Below are 21,380 nucleotides of genomic sequence, written 5' to 3'. Positions count from 1 at the left end.
TACATTAAAAAAAATTAAGTGAGTATTCTTTATATCAACTGCCCAACTCCAGTCCCCAAGCCCCCCTAACAGGTCAGGTTTTCAGGATATCCCTGCTTCAGCACACGGGGTTCAATCAGTCTTCGACTGAGCCTCTGATTGCGTTACCTGTGCTGAAGCTGGGATAGTCTGAAAAGCTGACCTGTTGAGGGGTCCTGAGCACTGGAGTTGGGCTCCCCCTGGATTAAGGTCCATTAAAGCAGTCTGAACATGAGCAACATGTGCGTTCAATGAGTACAGCGTGCTGGGGACTGTCGCCATGTAATTAACCCCTTTGCTGCTGGTGAGGCCTGCCAGGTGGCGTTCCCTCCTGCCTCAGTCGCCATAGCTCAGCGTGGTTTGTCTGATGTCGGCTTCGTCCTCGTGTGTACGTTGTAATTACCGGGGAGCCGCCCGGCAGTGGGAGAGCACGGCGGCCCAGGTTATTGTGTCAGTAATTATGGAGGTGTAAGAGGAGGGGGGTGCGTGGGCCTGCTGCCCCACCCTGTCTGCGTGTGCGAGCTGCAGGGCTGCTCCTGTTTCGTCTCCCCGGTGGCTGTCAGAGCGCAGGCTGCTGGGCTGGTTCCTAAGGCTGTTTTTCTCAGGTTGCAGCCAGGCACAAGTGGACAGCCCAAGTCATGGAGGGTCTCGGAGGCATTGTGAGCCGTTTGTTCTAAGCCAGGGGCGGGCATCTACAGACTTGAAGGGCCACCAACAGGTCAGGTTTTTAAGATATCCCTGCTTCAGCAAAGGTGGCTCAGTTGAACACTGAGCCACTGATTGAGCCATCTGTGCTGAAGCAGGGATATCCTGAAGGGTGGGTGGCCCTTGAGGACTGGAGTTGCCCACCCCTATACTAAGTAGTGCTATCCCACAAGGCACCGTGCGACCGAGTCAGGACGTAAGAAGGGACAGGTACCCCCCCCCGGCAGTAACACGGAGCCCAGCCTGTGATATCCGACTGGGTGAGGGGGATCTACATTTACAGGACATGCTGGTCAATCTTAACTCCTTCACTGCCAGAAGACGTGCCTGCGTGGCATTGTGTGTTCCTATTGTATCCGCGACTTTTAGGAAAGACACACGGGTAAATACACGTTTCCATGCAACTTTCACGCTCCCATTCCCAGATTGTGACGGATAGGGCGCAGCCTCCAGAAATCAGGACCCATACAATGGGGGGAGTTTGTCAAACCCCGGTTCTGTTATTGCAAACCGCCTAACTCCGTGCAAGGGATACATTCCTCAAATGAGAACATCTGTGTTGAAGACACAGCCCTGCAAAGCTGTAGGGGGGGGGGGATCATAGATTGCAAGCTCTTCTGGCCAAGGCTTCACTGTGCTTGAGGTTTTCAATGCTCGGAGTATATGGTCAGTATGTGTAAAATGTGAGGAGCAGTGATTGAAGCACAGGAGAGAGGTTTAATCTCCCGATTCCTATAGCTCCCCCACTTCCGTCTGCTCCCCCATGTGTAGAAGTGATGAGACTCGCAGGGCATCGTCTCCTGAGCCAGTCTCGGCCTCCACGGCAGCACAAAGGCACACATTGAGCTGCCTCCTCCACCCCTCCTCTCATGGTTCCCCCTCCCACACCGGCCTGTCAATGCCTTCCAGTCTGGTTGGAGACTTTTGAGGAGAGGTCCTGGAAATGTGAAGGGATGTCCGAGTGAATGGCCGCACTGTGCCGTCCCACTGACCTCACATATCCAATAATACAGTATAGTATGTTGCCTGTGTCGTCTGTGTGTCTCCAGCAGAAAGTTTACAATGATTCAGGTTTCTAGCCTCTCTGGGCCCTTCTCGTTCAGAAGAGCCAGATGTAAGCGCGTTTAATGGTTACAGCGGAGAGCAGATGTTCATCTGTGTGACAGTTGTTACTGGCAGCTGTGTGCAAAGAGTCACGCAGGTAGAATGAGCGTTTGTAACCAGGTATCACTGAAAACAATCATACTCCTGGATGCCATTTGAGTCCCGCACACTAGCGGCGTCTTCATGCTGGCACACGGCGCAAAGCACCACTGGCGTTCGCAGTATGGCGTACATTTCCGTGATGCTGTCCGCCACATTGTGTCGCTTCATCCGAGAGAGCGATGTGGCGCTTCCTAAAACTATCTCTCCCCTCCCCATTCCCTCTGTCACGAGAGCGCAGGTACTTTTAACACTGTTTATATATTACCGGGACCATGCATTAGGCAAAACAAGGTAGTAAAAACAAATTGCGTTTATTTTGGTAAACCCACATACAACAAGAAGAATTACACAAGAAATAGTTAAAAAATACACTCATTGGGTCTGGGGGAAAAATCTAGGCTTTCCTATGTGCAAGGCGCCGCTTGGATGAGCTTACCCTGGCCGGGATATACACCCGGTTCTCCTGTCCTCTTTTCGGCTTCAGTTCCCAGCCGCGACCACTACATTCAATTCTGAGAACTTGGTCCACGCATCTGATTTTGTCTCTGTGAGGCAGACTTTCCTAGCTTCAACACGAAGCCGGTTACTCTGCTATTTCGAACAGAGCAACTAGACTATCCTTAGCATAGAGGTAGGAGGAGCGACCAATCAGAGCGTGGGAACCCTATCCCACTAACCAATAGAAACAGGGGCCCGTCTCTTGGCTGACGTCAGAGGAGGGGCGTGTCAAGCCGGCTCGGGATGCCCCGTGGGCGGGACATATGAATCGGCCAATGGGATACGCGCCGACATTCTGCCACTTCCCATGGTCAACCCATTGCCACTTACTGGGCAGGCTCCACTGAGTCTGGCAGACCAGAGGGTCCTCCCTGCAGGGGGTCTCTGTTCTCTGGACTCCGCCCTGCCCCGGCCACTTGGCACCCCAACACCTCTCAACATCCCATCTCCCCTTTAAACTGCGGACTCTATGCAGACTTGCTGGCACCTTAGGCATATGCCCTGGCGGACTGCATGGAGCCTTATAATGTATAAAGTACACAACACATATTTTAATACATGGGGGACCTTGGGGAGACTCATGACTGTAAGGGATATAGGACTGAGATATCGGGGCTCGAAAACCATGATTCTGGGGGCACTGGGCAGCCCCAGTGTAATTCCACTTGCGTACCAACAAATCATGCCTGCTCGCCGGTAGAATTAAGGTGCTACCGTTGGCTGCGCCGCCGTAGCTGCCAGGGACCCATGGGCAACCAGAGGGCTTAACCTTTATTGTATAGCCTGGTTACCTTTGCCCGTCACACACTCTCCCTTCTCTCCCCCCCACCCCCCATTCTCTCTTCTTTCTTCTCCCCCATTCTCTCACCCTCTCCCATGCTCCCCCTTATTGTCTCTCCCCCTGTGGTCCATGCTTTCTTCTAGAGGACTTCTTCACAGATACTGAAATGGTGCATAGAAATTGTCTGGTTTGTAACAGTTCCCGTGCACAAACAATCAGCTTAGTTTCCAGACGCCACGTTCCCTCAGGATTCGGTAGGGTCCGGGGCTCACGGTCTGTACAGCTGGTCACATCCTATCACCGAGATATCTACTGGATGAGACCTTTCCGACCGGCTCCCTTGGCCTGCAGCACAAGGCTGCAGAAGCATCTTAACCTCGCCATGTTAATCAGGGTTCAGTGTTAAATTCGGAAAGTAAAAGGAGCTCTTACCAGCTTTTTCCATTCTGTTGACGAACGGTTTATTTTAAAAAGAGCTTGTGCAAACATTGGCTTAGATAGCATGTGTAGGGCATTCACTTTTTTATTTTGAAACCTGAAGTCTTCCTGCAAATTCCGGTGAAAACCCTGAGGCAGGGGTAGCCAACTCCAGTCCTCAAGGGCCACCAACAGGTCCGGGCTTAAGGTTATCCCTGCTTCATTACAGGTGGCTCAGTCGAAGACTAGTATCTGGCCTGTTGGTGGCCCTTGAGGACTGGTTTTGGCCACCCTTGCCTTAGATTGTAAGCTCTTCGGGGCAGGGACTCCTTTTCCGAATGTCTACTTGTATGTCTGAAGCGCTTCTTCTGTTCTGTCCCGTGTATGACTGCTTAAAGCTCTATGTACAAGGATGGTGATCTATAATTAGAGATATACATACGAGGAGACTGTGTTTTGGTATTCTACCCGAGAATGTTTATTTCCAAATACAAACGATAGATTTTGTTCTGAATGAGGTGTTGTCTTTCGTGTGCCCGTGTGCCCGTGTGCCCGTGTGCCCGTGTGCCCGCCCTCTCTGACATTGCTCATCACGTACGTGGATTTGTTTTGTACTTGGCCTGTAATCATGTTTAATGCATTATGAGCAAGTTTTACTTACTGAGCATTTGAATGAATGTGCTTCATCTATAAATTGTAATTAATTCGGTGTTTTATTTTTTCTTCCAGGTTTCATCCCAGAAAACCAACCAGGTAATACATACATTTACAATACAGATATGTTTTTGAGACATATTATATTAATATATGTGATGTGGTTGTAATTCTTCCGACCTTGTACACAGACATTGCATGCATTATTTATTGTATGTACTGTATGTATGTCTATTTATATAGTTAAAAAAAAGGAATGAAAATGGGGCACACAGATTTCCAAAATAAAGAGATTTATTAAAGCATACACAACGTTTCGACCCTAAGGTCTTTGTCAAGTGCAAAAAGTAGCCACTTTTTGCACTTGACAAAGACCTTGGGGTCGAAACGTTGTGTATGCTTTAATAAATCTCTTTATTTTGGAAATCCGTGCGCCCCATGTTCATTCCTTTTTGTATGCCGTGGATTGGATGCAGCCAATCGTACATTGATGGGAGCACCGGTAATTGTATCACTCTTTATCATATTGTGGTGTGCAGCATTTATTCTTTGTTATATCACTTTATTTATATAGCGCCATTAATGTACATAGCGCTTCACAGCAGTAATACACGTTACAATCATATAAATAACAAATAATACAAATAGCAGAACATGGGAATAAGTGCTTCAGATATAAAAGTAACATTTAGGAAAATAAGTCCCTGCTCCGAAGAGCTTACAATCTAATTGGTAGGAGGAACATTCAGAGACAGTAGGAGGGCGTTCTGGTAAGTGCGTCTTCAAGGGGCCAAGCTTTATGTATCAGGTGTATAGTGTTAGCCACGGAGCTACTAATATGCTGTGTTAAGCAGGTGTGTTTTAGGGTGGGTCTTAAAGGTGGATAGAGAGGGTGCTAGTCGGGTACTGAGGGGAAGGGCATTCCAGAGGTGTGGGGCAGTCAGTGAGAAAGGTTTAAGGCGGGAGAGGGCTTTAGATACAAAGGGTGTAGAGAGAAGACATCCTTGAGCAGAACGCAAGAGTCGGACGGTGCATAGCGAGAAATTAGGGCTGAGATGTATGGAGGAGCAGAAGAGTGTAAAGCTTTAAAAGTGAGGAGGAGAATTGAATGTGTGATACAGGATTTGATAGGAAGCCAGGAGAGGGATTTCAGAAGGTGAGACTTGGAGACAGATTTAGGAAAGAGTAGAGTGATTCTGGCAGCAGTGTTTAGGATAGATTTGTAGGGGAGACAGGTGAGAGGCAGGAAAGCCGGACAGCAGGAGGTTACAGTAATCGAGACGGGAGAGAATGAGGGCCCGAGTCAGAGTTTTAGCAGGCGAGTAACAGAGGAAAGGGTGTATCTTTGTAATATTGTGGAGGAAAAAGCAACAGGTTTCAGAGACGTTTTGAATGTGAGCGGAAAAAGTGAGAGGAGTCGAGTGTGACCCCTAGGCATCATGCTTGCGGTACTGGGTGTATGACTGAACTTCCAACAGTAATGTGGAAGGAAGTAGTAGGGCCAGGTTTGGGAGGAAGTATAAGGAGCTCTGTTTTTGCCATGTTAAGTTTGTCAGCAGAGGGCCATCCAGGATGATATCGCAGAGAGACATTCAGAAACTTTGGTCTGTACAGCAGGTGTAAGGTCAGGGGTCAAAAAGTAAATTTGTGTGTCAGCATAGAGGTGATATTTGACCCCAAGAGATGTGATTTGGTCACCTAGAGTGTGTACTGAGAAAAGAGGAGAGGTCCCAGGACAGAGCCCTGGGATACCCCCACAGAGAGGTCGATATAGGAGGAGGAGGAGACATTAGCAGAAGAGACACTGAAAGTACGATGGTAGAGATAAGAGGAGATCCAGGTTAGAGCTTTGTTCCGAATACCATGAGTATGGAGAAGGAGAAGAGGGTGGTCCACGGTGTCAATTGCTGCAGAGAGGTCGAGTAATATGAGCAGAGTGTAATGACCTCTGTCTTTGGCAGCATGGAGGTAATTAGTTATTTTAGTGAGGGCTGTTTCCATGGAGTGAGCAGTGCGGAAGCCAGATTGTAGGGGGTGTTGAGAAAATGGAGCAAGCGAGAGAATACAAGACGTTCAAGCAGTTTAGAGGCAAAAGGCAGGAGGGAGGGGACCGATTAGAAAGACAGGTAGGGTCAAGCTTGCTGTTTTTGAGTAATGGTATAACTGTTGCATGTTTGAAGGAGGAGGGAAAGATAGAGGGATGAGTTAAATATGTGTGTGAGCACAGGGATTATAGTAGGAGCAAGAGGTTTTAGGAGATGGGAGGGAATGGGGTAGAGGGAGAAGAGGAGATCAGCAATGACAAATCCTCCTCCGTGACAGCGAATAAAGAGTCGAGGAGGGCAGGACGAGAGTTAGGAAAAGGTGTAGGATGGGAGGAGGAAACAGAGGGGATGTCCTGACATATGGATTCCACCTTTTCCTTGAAATAGTCGGCAAAGTCCTGAGGTGAGATGGAGGAGGAAGAAGAGGCAGCTGAGGGTTGTCTGAGTAGGGAGTCAAAGACAGAGAAGAGTTGGCGAGGATTAGACTTGTGCGTGTTGATTAGGGAGAAAAGTAGGTTTGTTTAGCCTGAGAGAGGGCAGAGGTGAAACAGGATAGCATCAATTTGTAGTGAAGGACGTCTGCCAGAGTGTGAGATTTCCTCCAGTGGCGTTCAGAGGAACGAGTGCAGTGACGCAGCATGTGCGTGTGGGAATTTAGCCAGGGTCTGGGGTTAGAAGGGCGAGAATGACAGAGAGAAAGTGGGGCATGTAGATCAAGAGAGGAGGGCAGGGCAAAGTTGTAGTTCTTGATCAGGTTATCAGGGTCTGGAGCAGGGCTGGGAGGAGCGTAAAGTGGAAACTAAAGCTGATAGGTTAATAGAGCGCAGGTCTCTGCAGAAACGGGGTAGATGGAGGTGGAGAAGGGGAGAAGCGAGAGAGCGATGAGGTGAGGAGATGGTCAGAGAGAGGAAAGGGGGAAATGGAGAAATCAGAGAGAGAGATTTTTAGTGAAAACAGGTCCTGGTAGTGGCCACCCTTGTGGGTGCTGGCTTCAGTCCACTGTTGAAGGCCAAATGAAGAGGTTAGAGAGAGGAAAGCGGGAAGTCCAAGGGAGAGAGGGGACATCAATGTGGCAGTTGAAGTCCCCAATGAGAAGAACAGGAGAGTCTGAGGAGAGAAAGAAAGAGCCAGGATTCAAAGTGAGAGAGACAGAAGGGGGATGAGTAGAGGTAGGTGGGCGATAGATGACCGCCACGGAGAGGGGAGAAGATCTGGTCTGTGTGAGCCTCAAAGGAGGGAAAAGCAAGAGATGGAGGAATAGAAAGGGTACTGTAGCGGCAGATCGAGGAGAGCAGGAGCCCCACGCCTCCACCCCTACCATCAGGGCGAGGCGTGCTGGAGAAAGAGAGGGCAGCTTCCAGAGCAGAGTCAGACTGAGTGAGCCAAGTCTCGATTTATAGCAAAGAGGAGCAGAGAATGAGAAAGAAGTCATGTACAGAGAGGAACTTGTTAGAGAGGGAGTGAGAATTCCAAAGGGCACAGGAGAAAGGGATAGAGGAGGGAGGGTGGCAGGGGATGGGTATGATGATAGAGGGGTTCACACCAGTGGAAGTGGAAGTTGTATTTGGCAGGCGAGGATGAGCGCATGTAGACATAAGGCAGGGACCAGGATTGGGAGAGATATCCCCAGAAGCAAGGAGGAGAAGCATGGATAGAAAGAGAATGTGTGAGGATGATTTGTAGGGGTGTGATTTAGTGCAGGGGGTATAGCTGTGTGGTGTCTGAGGGCGCAGGTAAGAAAGGAGTTCATGTGAACTGAGAAGTGGTGAAGGAAGGAGAGATGGAGATATATGAATAGAGTTAGAGACATTATTGAGTATGGTAGAAAGAAGTGCGTAATTTTAGAAGTGAGTCCATAGCAAATATAAAGAGTAAAGTTGGCCTCAAAGCAACAGTTAAGTGCTGAGTTAAGTGCTGAGATGTGCAGTGTGGGATAGATAATGTCCTCCTTTGCCGCCTAGTTCAAAATCCAGTATGTTTATTTACCCACACAACCCCCCAAACACACCACGTGCACGCACACACACACACACACACACACCTTCTAGATAGGTGCACTTCACCTATCGTGCACTTCACAACTGGGGATCTGACCCATTGGGAACTGACATAATATTGACATTTATATAACGGTGAGTGCGCCGGTTCCTGATATACAGTATATTTTATACCAGATGTGTTATTCGCAGGCACGGCAGCATTCTGAACAGAGATTCGACTACAGATAAAAAGCAGAAAGTTGAACGTAGCACCAGCGCGTCCCATGACTTTGATCCCACAGGTAAATCATGACATGCGCCCCTCTCCAAAGACTTTATCTCTCCCCCCTCCCCCCCACCTCCTCCGCCATACCTCTCTCCTCTTCCATTCCCTCACACCTCACAATCTTTATTTCCTGACATTGGGATGCTGGCTGTCAGGCTGAAACCAGGGCTCTATGCTGCTGTGGGGAGACAGGAATTGCTTTGATTGCCATAATATTTATCAGCTGCTTTTGGTGGAGAGGGTGTCTGGTTAACTGGTCCATGCCCAATTACATCCCATAGAGGGATTCTGGGTAATGTCATGCAAATGAACACCCTCAGGGGGAGATGTATGGAGGCTTCTCATTGCGCCAGTGTCACGGCATTCTGCTCCGGTTTTGTCCCATGTAGAGCAGGTTGGAATTCTGGGAGTGACACTATATGGTGCATGTAATCTAATGGGGAAATATCACGTTTTGTAACTATATAAATTGCACCCACTCAAAAAAAAATCTGCCTGGTCTAAGGTGACATAAACCTCAATCTGTATTGGATGTAAGAAACTTTTTTGCTTGCTATCAATTTTCAATATGAATGTTACCTGCTGCAATAGACAGATTGTACAGCAAAGCTAGAATTAGTGAAGTACAGACTCATAAAGGCCACTCGGACAGCTATATCGTCCCCATAGACTCCTGAGTTGGAAAAGAGGAACTGATTCTGCATTGTGAAGCTGATAGTGGTTTCAAACCACTGATTTCCCCCCTCCCCAACTCTCCAATAAGCATTTAACATTTTTGAGTAGAATGAAAGGGATGTGATCTAACCGGACTGTACTCATACAGTTTATTATAGGGATGGATTACCCATAATTGGTTAGCACTTCTACCTGATCACCCAGCCTCTCCAATGTTATGTTTATGAGCTGGTACAGAAGGTGTGAGGGATGAGGTGTAAGTGGAAAGTACTCCACTTAGGTAGACAGGAATTAGAGGTCTCATGGTCCGTAAGTCTGCAATTGTGTAGATTTGAAACGGATCTGATATATTTACACTTCTTCTGACTGATTATTAGTGCCTGTTCAGGGAATTGAGAGAGCTTTGAGGGATTTGGTGTTACTTGTACAGAGGGGGATGGGACTTGGTACATGTGTTCTGTCCTCTTGTAATCGGAAGGAGGTGGGATGATCGGTTATGAAAGAGCAGACCTCAATCTTTGGATAGAAGAGTTTTTGGTACAAATATTTCATTCTTATTATAGACGGTGGTGGGAGGGTAAAGGTGGTCCAACGGTTATTTCATTGGATAAAGCGAGAGTGGAGGCGTCTCTAATAGCTCTGGGTGTAAACCCGGCCAGATTTTTTTGCCGTCTGACCACCTGTTTTTTTTCTCGTGGTTCAGCTTGTTCCATTTTATTTAAACAATACATGATGTGAAGATGGAAATCGTCTTCGTAAAAATCGGGGTCTGAAGATCGACTTTTGAAACACAGACCCCATTCTAAACCTTGACTCTGCCGGAGTAGCCAGCAACGCTTTGCTCCTCCTCTTCTCTCTCTAGTTTGTCACGCTTGTTGTTGTGTCCACCTGCCAGTTGTGTTGTCTCCTTAACACACGCCCTCTGTTCCATGTTGACTGCACAATGTATCTTGTTGCACGATCTTTTCCTGGCGCCTGCCCGTCTGCGTGTTGTTCTTTGCTGTGAAGTTGCCCATGTTGTCCCTGCGTTTCCTGTATCTTCACCTCTCCTTCTCTCCCGCTGTTGTGCAGAGAGCTCGTCCAAGAAGACAAAGTCTACTTGGGATGAGAGTAGACACGAGACCTATGGTAAGCCCAAGCAGCCAGCACGTGTCCCTGCCACCTGCATGTGCCTCTCTATGTCTCTAATCGTCTCTGCATTGCATGCTCTGCGGTGTGACACGGGGTAGGCGGCTCTGCGTGCTGCTGCCACATGGGTATGGGGGCTAAGTGTGTGGGTACCAGCTCTCCTCCGTGCTGCTTTTTGGTGATTACGCAAAGCTGTCCTGTACTATATGCGCTACAAATGAGCTTGGCCCTGAACCTGTTGCCCATCCTACATAGTAACAGCAGTCGTGTGAAACGGGTAAAAATAGGCAAAATTAAACAAAAAAATACAAATATAAATATGTTAACATTGCTTTTCGAAAGATTTCCTGACAGACCTGGAGAACATTGTAGTGTTGGTTTCACCTGCCTCCTTTACCCATTGGCCTATCCCCACCCTTGGTCATTTCACATGCAAAAGGTGTGAATACATCTCATTACCTTCTCACTGAAGGAGAGGCAATCCTTTAATGGAAAATGTCCAGACTGGCAAAATATAAGGGTTTATTGAAGAGGCCCCAGCCACTAGGATCTGACCCCTTAAGCTTGTCACTAGTAAATACTGCCACATTTGATAGTTTCAAAGCTGCACTGTGTCATTTCATGGTGCAGATGACATGCAGACTGGTAGCAACCTCATGTTCTGTGCAGATCAGTCACCAGAGCCGTCCTCTGCTTCATTTACTTGGCCACCTGACCTAACGGAGCTTCCAACTCGCGCTGTCTCTCCTCTGCCTTCCAACCTCGGGTGCTTCTCTCTCCCAGCCCCTAACAGCACTCTGCAGAATGACCCCTAACGCCTCCTGAAGTCTCTGCTGGGATTTCTGCCGGTCTCGCTGCATGTCCCTCGGAAAAGGACGCCTTCCAGCACAGCTCAGTAAACATGGCCTGTTACAGACTATTCAAGTGAGGGGGGCTGTACGGTGACTTCCGGGACTGTATATATGGTCTACTCATTTGAATGGTCTGCAATGTTTTTCAGCATGGAAGGTGTCTTATGAAGTAGCATTTCTTAGTAAACATGGCCCTAATGCTCTTATTCAACATGTCTGTGTGCTGAAGAAATGGAGCTAATCTCTTCTCCGGCACCAGGAAGACTTCTTCAGCATTGAAGTATGAAGCCTTGGGCTCCCATTTGCTAAACAGTGCTACGGCATGCCTTGGTGCTCCTCACTTAGGCTTGGTACCGTTAAGGAAAGCCTGGCAGTGCCACTGGGCAGCTTTGCAGGGTCCCACGCAGAGCTGCTGCTTCTTTCTCCTTCCCCGTTGCATTTAGGTGTGAGATGGGATTGTGATGGGTTCAGGGGCAGTGATGGGGTCGGTGATGCAGTCTCCAGCAGCGTATCTAGGCATTGAAATGAAAGCACTCCATGTATGTAACACCGTCTCAGCACAAGAACACGTATCGCACAATTTGCCATGCAGGTGGGCGTGTCGTAATTACGGGCGTATCGTTATTACGGCCTTATAGTTATTACGGGCGTATCGTTATTACGGCCTTATAGTTATTACGGGCGTATCGTTATTACGGCCTTATAGTTATTACGGGCGTATCGTTATTACGGCCTTATAGTTATTACGGGCGTATCGTTATTACGGCCTTATAGTTATTACGGACCGGCACCTACACTGGGGTCTTGGTTCTAAACATTTTTGTTGCCGAAACTCTTTGGATTGGTAAAAAGTGGAGAAAGAAACAGGAGATTTCATTTTTTTTTTTTAATTTAAACTTTTGTGCATGATATTTTATTTTAGTTCACAAACCCAAAAGTTCACCCAGTTTAAGAAAAAAATAAATGAAAAAAAAAACGAATCCGGAGTTAGACTTGGCGATCCGAACGAAGCTCTGATGTAAGATGCCTTTTTTTTTAAGCGCTTTTTACACACGTGCTGTTTAAAGTTAGTCTTTCTGGTCAAAGTTTGAAAAACCCATACATTATTTGTTTAGGAATCAGGCATTGAAGGTGTTAAATGGCTGAGCGCTTTCATTTTGCTGCCACCCAGTATAAGTTGCAGAGGCATATTGCATCTTTATGTATGCACTGTGCTGCTATAATGGGAGTTTTAGCTCATTTCGGGTGAGGGTAACTGATTCCGGTGGTAAAGAAGTCCCTATGGCCCTGTTTGAGAATACGCCTGCGTGGCCCTCTACACGTGTGCGTGGCTCTCTACACATGTGCTTGGCCCTCTACACGTGTGTGCGTGCTTCCTGGCACAAAGTGTGGGATCTTCTTGATGATCCTGTGATCATGGTGTCATATTCTATTCAGTTAGCAGTTGCCTGAGGTGTGAGGGAGAGACACGCATTGCCAGCACACTGACAAGTATTCAACATGACAATGGATTACTAATTGCCTCATCTGACTGCTCCTGATCCGTTCAGACCAGGGGTAGCCAACTCTAGTCCTTCTGAGCTGGTCCATGGAACGTTGACCTCCGCAGATCCTACCCCCCCTATTTCCAGATGTTTGTAGTTTATTCTGTTGATTTTGACACAAACGACCAGTAAAGCAGTGAGCTCGCAGATGGCGAGTTGCAACATTATCTGTGATATTGTCACTTTCTATTGGCTGCTGGAGCCGGTGCTCTCGCCCGTGCTCCCGCCCTGAACGCAGAGTATGTGCCCGCAGTATATCTGTAACTCTGCACATAGGAATCGCACCAGTGAGATTATCTAAATATGTACATATATCTTTATTCATGTATCGCTTTACAATACACGTGACATAATGTTATAGCACCTAACGGGAATAAGCGCTTCAGACATTAAAACGATAGGAAAAGGAGTCCCTGCCCCGAAGAGCTTGCAATCGATAAGTGTGGAGAACTTCCAGAGACAGGAGGGTGTTGCTGCTCAGTTACAGCGCAACGCTGTGTTAAACGGGGGCCTAAAGTGGCCTTCATGTCACTGTAAGGAAGCCAGGTTAGTGAGAGCACTGCCCTAAATCTGCCGGCAAACATATGAGGTAAGACCGCGCCGTGAGTAAAGGACCGGTGCCGGTGTGGGATTCTCGTGCTCCATTCCTCGGAGGCGGTTGCGTCTTCTCTTTCCCTTTTCCCAAATATTGTTCCCTCCTCTTGTTCTCTTCTGGTTGCCTGGCCTCCCTTTCTGTTCTATTCCGTTCCTCTATTTCCTCCATGTCTCTCGACCCTCATCCTTCCTCCCTCTATTCTCCTTCCATTCACTCCCTGCATTCCCTCCCCTTCTCTATGATGTTCCTACTCTCTCCCTCCATTCCCTCCCCTTCTCTATGATGTTCCTCCTCTCTCCCTCCTCTCACTCCTTGCATTCCCTCCTCACTTCCTGCGTTCCCTCCTCTTCCTCCTCACTCCCAGTGTTCCCTCCTCTTCCTCTCTCCATTCTCTGACTTGCCCCCTCCTCTCACTCCCTGCATTCCCCCCGACTTGCCCCCTCCTCTCACTCCCTGCATTCCCCCCTCTCTTCCCTTTCCTTAGGTTTAGTTCAGCGCTGCGTGATAATCCAGCGAGACGAGAATGGCTTTGGTCTGACGGTCAGTGGCGATAACCCTGTGTTTGTGCAGTCCGTCAAGGAAGGTAAGTCATGGCGTTAATCCCATGGGGGAGGTTAAACTGGGAAGGAGACTACAGAGGGGTATGCTGGTGCCACAGCCATGCTGAAGCAGCATGGGGCAGACGGGTAATATGGGTATGTGCCAGTTGACTTGGGTGGGAAGTGTGGGCCGCCGTCTCCCTCTGTCACTGAAGAGTCCTCATGTTGTAGATGGAGCTGCCATGCGAGCAGGAGTTCAGACTGGGGATCGAATCATCAAGGTAGGAAATGTGTGTGCCGCGTGCATGCGTGTGAACCCAGTGTGTATGTGTGTGTGTGCCGCGTGCATGCGTGTGCCGAGAACCAGAGGTGGTATACAGCCGTGTGTGTGTGTGTGTGTGTGTGTACACGCAATACGATACCGTTTGGCAACGAAATCAGCAGGCAGCACTCCAGAATTGAACAAACAAGTGTATTGAAAAAATAAACACAAAACCAACGTTTCGGTCCACGAATGGGACCTTTGTCAAGGTGGTGCAGTTACAGGACAGAAGAGAACACATATGTATCCCAAATAGCAGGTGCTGCACATCAAGTTGATTGCACAGCGTGATGTCAGATGCAGTGCTGACCTGGGGTGACCTCAATGTGAGCACTCAGTACAAGGTGTACTTAGTAGATCAATAGGAAATATAGTGAAAGCCATTTGGGAGTATTCTAGGGGTATATATATGTGTTCACTTCTGTCCTGTAACTGCACCACCTTGACAAAGGTCCCATTCGTGGACCGAAACGTTGGTTTTGTGTTTATTTTTTCAATACACTTGTTTGTTCAATTCTGGAGTGCTGCTGCTGATATCGTTTCCAAACGGTATTGTATTGCTTATTCTTCATTATAGGATCTGCACCCACACCAGTGACTATTACTACGGAGTGCTTTTTGTTCTTTTTCTACGATATATATATATATATATAGTTATACGTTACCGTTCCAAGGATAGGTAAACAAGAGACAGCACTCAATGTTGAAAATCAAAGTGTATTAGTGAAAGCAAAAATACATCCAGAAACCCAACGTTTCGGTCCTACAGAATGGGACCTTCCTCAGGTATCCCCCTGAGGAAGGTCCCATTCTGTAGGACCGAAACGTTGGGTTTCTGGATGTATTTTTGCTTTCACTAATACACTTTGATTTTCAACATTGAGTGCTGTCTCTTGTTTACCTATCCTTGGAACGGTAACGTATAACTACATTCTCTATATGGGACGTGCACCTGTGCTTACCAGCACCTATTGGAGTGCCAACTGCCTTATCTGACTATATATATATATATATATATATATATATATATATATATATATATATATATATATATATATATATATATATATTCTCAGAGCTTGCAGTGTGTGTATAGCAAAGCTTGTTTACAACAACCAGTGTGTGTTTGTGTGTATAGCGAAGTTATTATACACTGTGTATCTAGTAAAGCTAGTTTCCAGCAAAATGTGTGCATGTGTTCACAGAAGAGAGAGGGTGTGTTACACAGCTAGTGTTTTGTGCCCAGAACAAAGTGAGGGTGCATTTGTGTGTACCTGTGTTCACAACACTTGTGTCCCAGCTGTTTTCCGCCTTGCTTCAAGGTTAACGGGACTCTGGTCACACACTCCAACCACCTGGAAGTGGTGAAGCTGATAAAGTGTGAGTATTGCGCGCTGCGCGGGGAATGGAATTACCCCAGAGCTGTGCGCACACTGGGAACGGACAGATGGTGCCTGTGTTTACCAGAGGCCTAGCCGAACATTGGCTGCCTGTTGTGTGTAATTAGATAACGACTAGGTATTGAATAATCTAGTTTAATTGGGACTGCCTCTTCATTTCCATAATGAAGGAAGGATTTATTTCCTCCCTTATGAAATATCATTGGATGATATGACACTGGGGTTTTTTTGTTTGCCTTCCTCTGGATCCAATAGTAAGTACGGATATAGGATAAAGTATCTGTTGTCTAAATGTAGCATAGGTTGAACTTGATGGACGCATGTCTTTTTTGAACCTCATCTACTGTGTAACTATGTAATAAGATGCAAGCACTACACAGAGTTTCCATCGAAACACAACAAATAACATGTTTCCCAGGTTAGAAAATATGGGATTGGCACAATTTGTTTATTAAAAATAAATCAAAATATGTATCAAAGTATAAGTATGTTCTGTTTAATATCTCCATGGTAGCTAAAATCTTTGGTATGTCTTCAGTCTTTACCTAATCTCCTGTAAGACTGTAAATTGCTGTACTTATATCCCAACTTTTTCCTCTATTGGGTTTTTTTTTTTTTTTTAAATCTAACCACGTTGCTGTCATTAGCCAAATAGAAAGTGCGAACATAAAACAGGCCGATTCTGAATAACGCAGGCCTGAAGAAAATAGAAACGTTCGTTTTGACACAAGAGGCAAATAAGGGGAAATGTTGGGGCTGGTGGCATCTTTCCATGGAAGACCATTACATTGATTTTATTCTAAAAGTCCGTGATTTGTTGTCTGCCACGTGAGACTGCGCCTTTAAGTGAAGTGCTCTGGCTGTGCTCAGTAGCGGGGTTCCTGCGGGGTTAGCCTGTAGGAAGTGTTCATACTGCCTCATGTCTTCACTAACCCTCATCTGCCTCGCACAGCCGGCTCCTACGTGGCCCTGACCGTCCAAGGACGCCCCCCAGGATCACCCCACATTCCTCTGTCCGATTCCGAGGGGGATCAGCTCTCGGGTCACAGCATGTCCCCTAACTCCCCCGGGACGCCGGGACACCAGGAGAGAATAACTAGCCCAGTACTCATGGGGGTAAGTGCACTGACGCAGGGTGGGCCATCAATGCTGGAGCTTGTCGGGTAGCTATTTGAGGGTGGGCTTTGGGGGCTCACGTGGCTTTAGGGAAGGTTTTTTTGGAGGGAGATCAGTTGGGGGTGGGTTATTTTGTGCTGTGGTGCTGATTGCCATAAGCGACGTGCAACTGGCTCCTGTTCCTTTTTGATTGCAAGCTCCTCGGAACAGGGCCGTACTTGTTTTGCTCCGCATGTTGGCGCTAGATAAAGGCGTTAGGATTATGATAAAAACGGGAGTGTGCGCCGAGCACGCGCATTTTAAGTGAAACTTCTTTGTCTTTTGTCACACACATTGTATTTGTGGTGGTGATGTTTTAATTAAAATTCAGCAAAAGAAGAGAGATCCAGGGCAACTTCGGATTTTATAAGAAAAAACAATTTATTTCAGCCCATAAACCGTGTTTATGGGCTGAAATAAATTGTTTTTTCTTATAAAATCCGAAGTTGCCCTGGATCTCTCTTCTTTTGCTCAACATTGGATGTCCCAGGCATATATACCTGAACCAGGAGCACCGGTAGTATCATGTATTTATTCAATTTTGCATTGGTGTGCAGCTCTACATGTTTTTTTAATTAAAATTCAGAACACAATTTCAGTGACAAAACACAAAGAAGTGTGACTCAGAACGCACGTGCATGGCACTAATATATTTATACTAGCTGTGAATTCTGCGTGTGTGGGTCTGCGTGTGTGGGTCTGCGTGTGTGGGTCTGCGTGTGTGTGTGTGTGTGTGTGTGTGTGTGTGTGTGTGTGTGTGTGTGTGTGTGTGTGTGTGTGTGTGTAACTGCGTGACTCTGCGTGTGTGGGTGTGCGACCCTTCGTGTGTGACTGCATATATCTGTGTGCGTCTGCGTGTGTGTGTGCGTCTCTGGTTGTGTGTTTGTTTGTCCCTGTGTGTGTGTGTGTATGTGTGTCAGCACCGGGATCTTGGGGGACGCGGCTCTCTCTTCCCTGACCAGTGTTCCCGGCTTCTCTCCTCCCCCTTGGTAAGTGGTGGCCATGCGCAGAAGCCCGCGGCCGTTAGTGGACCTGCAAGCTCTTCTGCGCATGTACGCGCACAACGGACGCACGCGCGCACATTGGCAGCGTGACGTCACTTTTGTTACGGTTTTTCGTTACGAGACACTGCATTTTTTTCCCATGGAAACCTTGTAGGCGCCAGCAAAGAAGTTTCACTTCAATAGGTGGGGAATGTTTGTTGCACTTCAGGTTGGGTATCTGGATGTTGCATTGGGATACTGGGAGGTAGCTGTCTTTTAGCCCTGGGGCATTGATGAAGCGGTATGGCTGGGTGTATTGATTCATTGTTGTAGGGAAGGTTGTGTATATTTGTGTATGTTGTGTGTGTTTAAGGCACGTACCTAGAAGTTGATGCTATTTAGGATTGTGTTTATAATTGTGGTGCCTTTGTGTTGTAGAAAGGTTTGGTCGACTTGTTCTACTACTTTTAGTCCTCTAGGTGTAGCTGTGGTTTAGTACAAGGGGTCTGACATCCATCAGGGGCAGGGGTCTGCCATGCTTGCTGTGTAACACCTTTACATCTGTCTGTCAGGAGGAGAATAACATTGTTCACTGCCAGAAACTGGAGATACTGAAGAAGATGCTTCAGCAAGAACAAGAACAGCTGCAGGTGTGTACACAAGACATGGTGGGTACACGGAGAGCGGGGGTTGTGTGCACAATGTCATGGTGCTTTGCCTTTCACCTGACCTTGCCTCTCCTTCTCAGTCCTCTCAGGACGAGTACAGCAGCTCCCCCTCATTGCGGCTCTATAAGGACATCCAAGACACCAACAAGCACATTGTCCAACTTCAGGAGCAGCTTTCCAAAGCCAGGGGCTCCTCACAGGTAGCAGCGAGGGGCAGAGTTACACTCAGTATCACAGGTAGCAGCGAGGGGCAGAGTTACACTCAGTATCACAGGTAGCAGCGAGGGGCAGATTTACACTCGGTATCACAGGTAGCAGCGAGGAGCAGAGTTACACTCAGTATCACAGGTAGGAGCGAGGGGCAGAGTTACACTCAGTATCACAGGTAGCAGCGAGGGGCAGAGTTACACTCGGTATCACAGGTAGCAGCGAGGGGCAGAGTTACACTCAGTATCACAGGTAGCAGCGAGGGGCAGAGTTACACTCAGTATCACAGGTAGCAGCGACGAGCAGAGTTACACTCAGTATCACAGGTAGCAGCGAGGGGCAGAGTTACACTCAGTATCACAGGTAGCAGCGACGAGCAGAGTTACACTCGGTATCACAGGTAGCAGCGGCAAGCAGAGTTACACTCAGTATCACAGGTAGCAGCGAGGGGCAGAGTTACACTCAGTATCACAGGTAGCAGCGAGGGGCAGAGTTACACTCGGTATCACAGGTAGCAGCGAGGGGCAGAGTTACACTCGGTATCACAGGTAGCAGCGAGGGGCAGAGTTACTCAGTATCACAGGTAGCAGCGAGGGGCAGAGTTACACTCGGTATCACAGGTAGCAGCGAGGGGCAGAGTTACACTCGGTATCACAGGTAGCAGCGAGGGGCAGAGTTACACTCGGTATCACAGGTAGCAGCGATGGGCAGAGTTACACTCGGTATCACAGGTAGCAGCGAGGGGCAGAGTTACACTCAGTATCACAGGTAGCAGCGAGGAGCAGAGTTACACTCGGTATCACAGGTAGCAGCGAGGGGCAGAGTTACACTCGGTATCACAGGTAGCAGCGAGGGGCAGAGTTACACTCGGTATCACAGGTAGCAGCGAGGGGCAGAGTTACACTCGGTATCACAGGTAGCAGCGAGGGGCAGAGTTACACTCGGTATCACAGGTAGCAGCGAGGGGCAGAGTTACACTCGGTATCACAGGTAGCAGCGAGGAGCAGAGTTACACTCGGTATCACAGGTAGCAGCGAGGAGCAGAGTTACACTCGGTATCACAGGTAGCAGCGAGGGGCAGAGTTACACTCGGTATCACAGGTAGCAGCGAGGGGCAGAGTTACACTCGGTATCACAGGTAGCAGCGAGGAGCAGAGTTACACTCGGTATCACAGGTAGCAGCGAGGGGCAGAGTTACACTCGGTATCACAGGTAGCAGCGAGGAGCAGAGTTACACTCGGTATCACAGGTAGCAGCGAGGAGCAGAGTTACACTCGGTATCACAGGTAGCAGCGAGGGGCAGAGTTACACTCGGTATCACAGGTAGCAGCGAGAAGCAGAGTTACACTCGGTATCACAGGTAGCAGCGAGGAGCAGAGTTACACTCGGTATCACAGGTAGCAGCGAGGGGGAGAGTTACACTCGGTATCACAGGTAGCAGCGAGGAGCAGAGTTACACTCGGTATCACAGGTAGCAGCGAGGGGCAGAGTTACACTCGGTATCACAGGTAGCAGCGAGGGGCAGAGTTACACTCGGTATCACAGGTAGCAGCGAGGAGCAGAGTTACACTCGGTATCACAGGTAGCAGCGAGGGGCAGAGTTACACTCGGTATCACAGGTAGCAGCGAGGAGCAGAGTTACACTCGGTATCACAGGTAGCAGCGAGGAGCAGAGTTACACTCGGTATCACAGGTAGCAGCGAGGGGCAGAGTTACACTCGGTATCACAGGTAGCAGCGAGGAGCAGAGTTACACTCGGTATCACAGGTAGCAGCGAGGAGCAGAGTTACACTCGGTATCACAGGTAGCAGCGAGGGGGAGAGTTACACTCGGTATCACAGGTAGCAGCGAGGAGCAGAGTTACACTCGGTATCACAGGTAGCAGCGAGGGGCAGAGTTACACTCGGTATCACAGGTAGCAGCGAGGGGCAGAGTTACACTCGGTATCACAGGTAGCAGCGAGGAGCAGAGTTACACTCGGTATCACAGGTAGCAGCGAGGGGCAGAGTTACACTCGGTATCACAGGTAGCAGCGAGGAGCAGAGTTACACTCGGTATCACAGGTAGCAGCGAGGAGCAGAGTTACACTCAGTATCACAGGTAGGAGCGAGGAGCAGAGTTACACTCGGTATCACAGGTAGCAGCGAGGAGCAGAGTTACACTCGGTATCACAGGTAGCAGCGAGGAGCAGGTATATGATCTTTCACACACTTTTCATGCAATGAGCCACCTCCTTTACAGAGTTTTTACGTTGATTTCACTGTGTCTTTTGCGGAGTATGCTGCACACCACAATGATAAAATATATACATGCAGTCTACCGGTGCTGCTGGTTCAAGGAGTACCTGTCAGAGTAATTCCGGGGCAATACGCAGGAAAAGAAGGATCCAACGCTCTACGGTTTTGATTATAATGCTAATTTATTTGTGTCACACAACGTTGAGACCTAAATAGGTCTTTCTCAAGTGACTAGGCAGATATACAGCATATTCACAAAGCACGTTTCACCAGGAGACCCCTTATAGCGCGGTCACTTTAATAGGCTGGAAAGGTCTATATATGTACAAAGCTGTGCAGGGAAGTGTCTTATTGTATCGCACGTCTTACTAGACATGGCCCCGGATCTTTTACAGCATTTATTAGGGATTTGTCTTGTATTAACGAAGCAGCGGCATTATTAATGTGCAGTGTTTTCACTTCAACGTATAACACCTGAGTGAAGTTT

At 48.0% G+C, this 21,380-nt stretch overlaps 1 protein-coding gene across 5 annotated transcripts in view; it reads left to right on the top strand.

Annotated features, from left to right (window-relative positions):
• The first annotated feature begins 4,354 nt into the window (after positions 1 to 4,354).
• The window catches only part of ARHGEF12 (Rho guanine nucleotide exchange factor 12), a 68,341-nt gene continuing 51,315 nt past the window's right edge, over positions 4,355 to 21,380 (top strand). Inside the window, exons 1-9 of one of the 5 annotated variants that reach the window (XM_075604129.1) lie at positions 4,355 to 4,378; positions 8,514 to 8,605; positions 10,336 to 10,392; positions 13,867 to 13,965; positions 14,153 to 14,202; positions 15,566 to 15,623; positions 16,596 to 16,759; positions 18,354 to 18,431; positions 18,530 to 18,649. In XM_075604129.1, the coding sequence (XP_075460244.1) occupies positions 14,164 to 14,202; positions 15,566 to 15,623; positions 16,596 to 16,759; positions 18,354 to 18,431; positions 18,530 to 18,649 (459 nt within the window). In that variant the 5' untranslated portion in view covers positions 4,355 to 4,378; positions 8,514 to 8,605; positions 10,336 to 10,392; positions 13,867 to 13,965; positions 14,153 to 14,163. Of the gene's footprint in view, positions 4,379 to 8,513; positions 8,606 to 10,335; positions 10,393 to 13,866; positions 13,966 to 14,152; positions 14,203 to 15,565; positions 15,624 to 16,595; positions 16,760 to 18,353; positions 18,450 to 18,529; positions 18,650 to 21,380 lie in introns of all 5 variants that reach the window. The other 4 variants (XM_075604128.1, XM_075604131.1, XM_075604130.1 and 1 more) reach the window with 4 other exon arrangements.

Source organism: Ascaphus truei, chromosome 6 (assembly GCF_040206685.1).
Source record: "Ascaphus truei isolate aAscTru1 chromosome 6, aAscTru1.hap1, whole genome shotgun sequence".
Classification (NCBI taxonomy): domain Eukaryota; kingdom Metazoa; phylum Chordata; class Amphibia; order Anura; family Ascaphidae; genus Ascaphus; species Ascaphus truei.
This window is presented reverse-complemented; position numbering and strand designations above follow the sequence as displayed.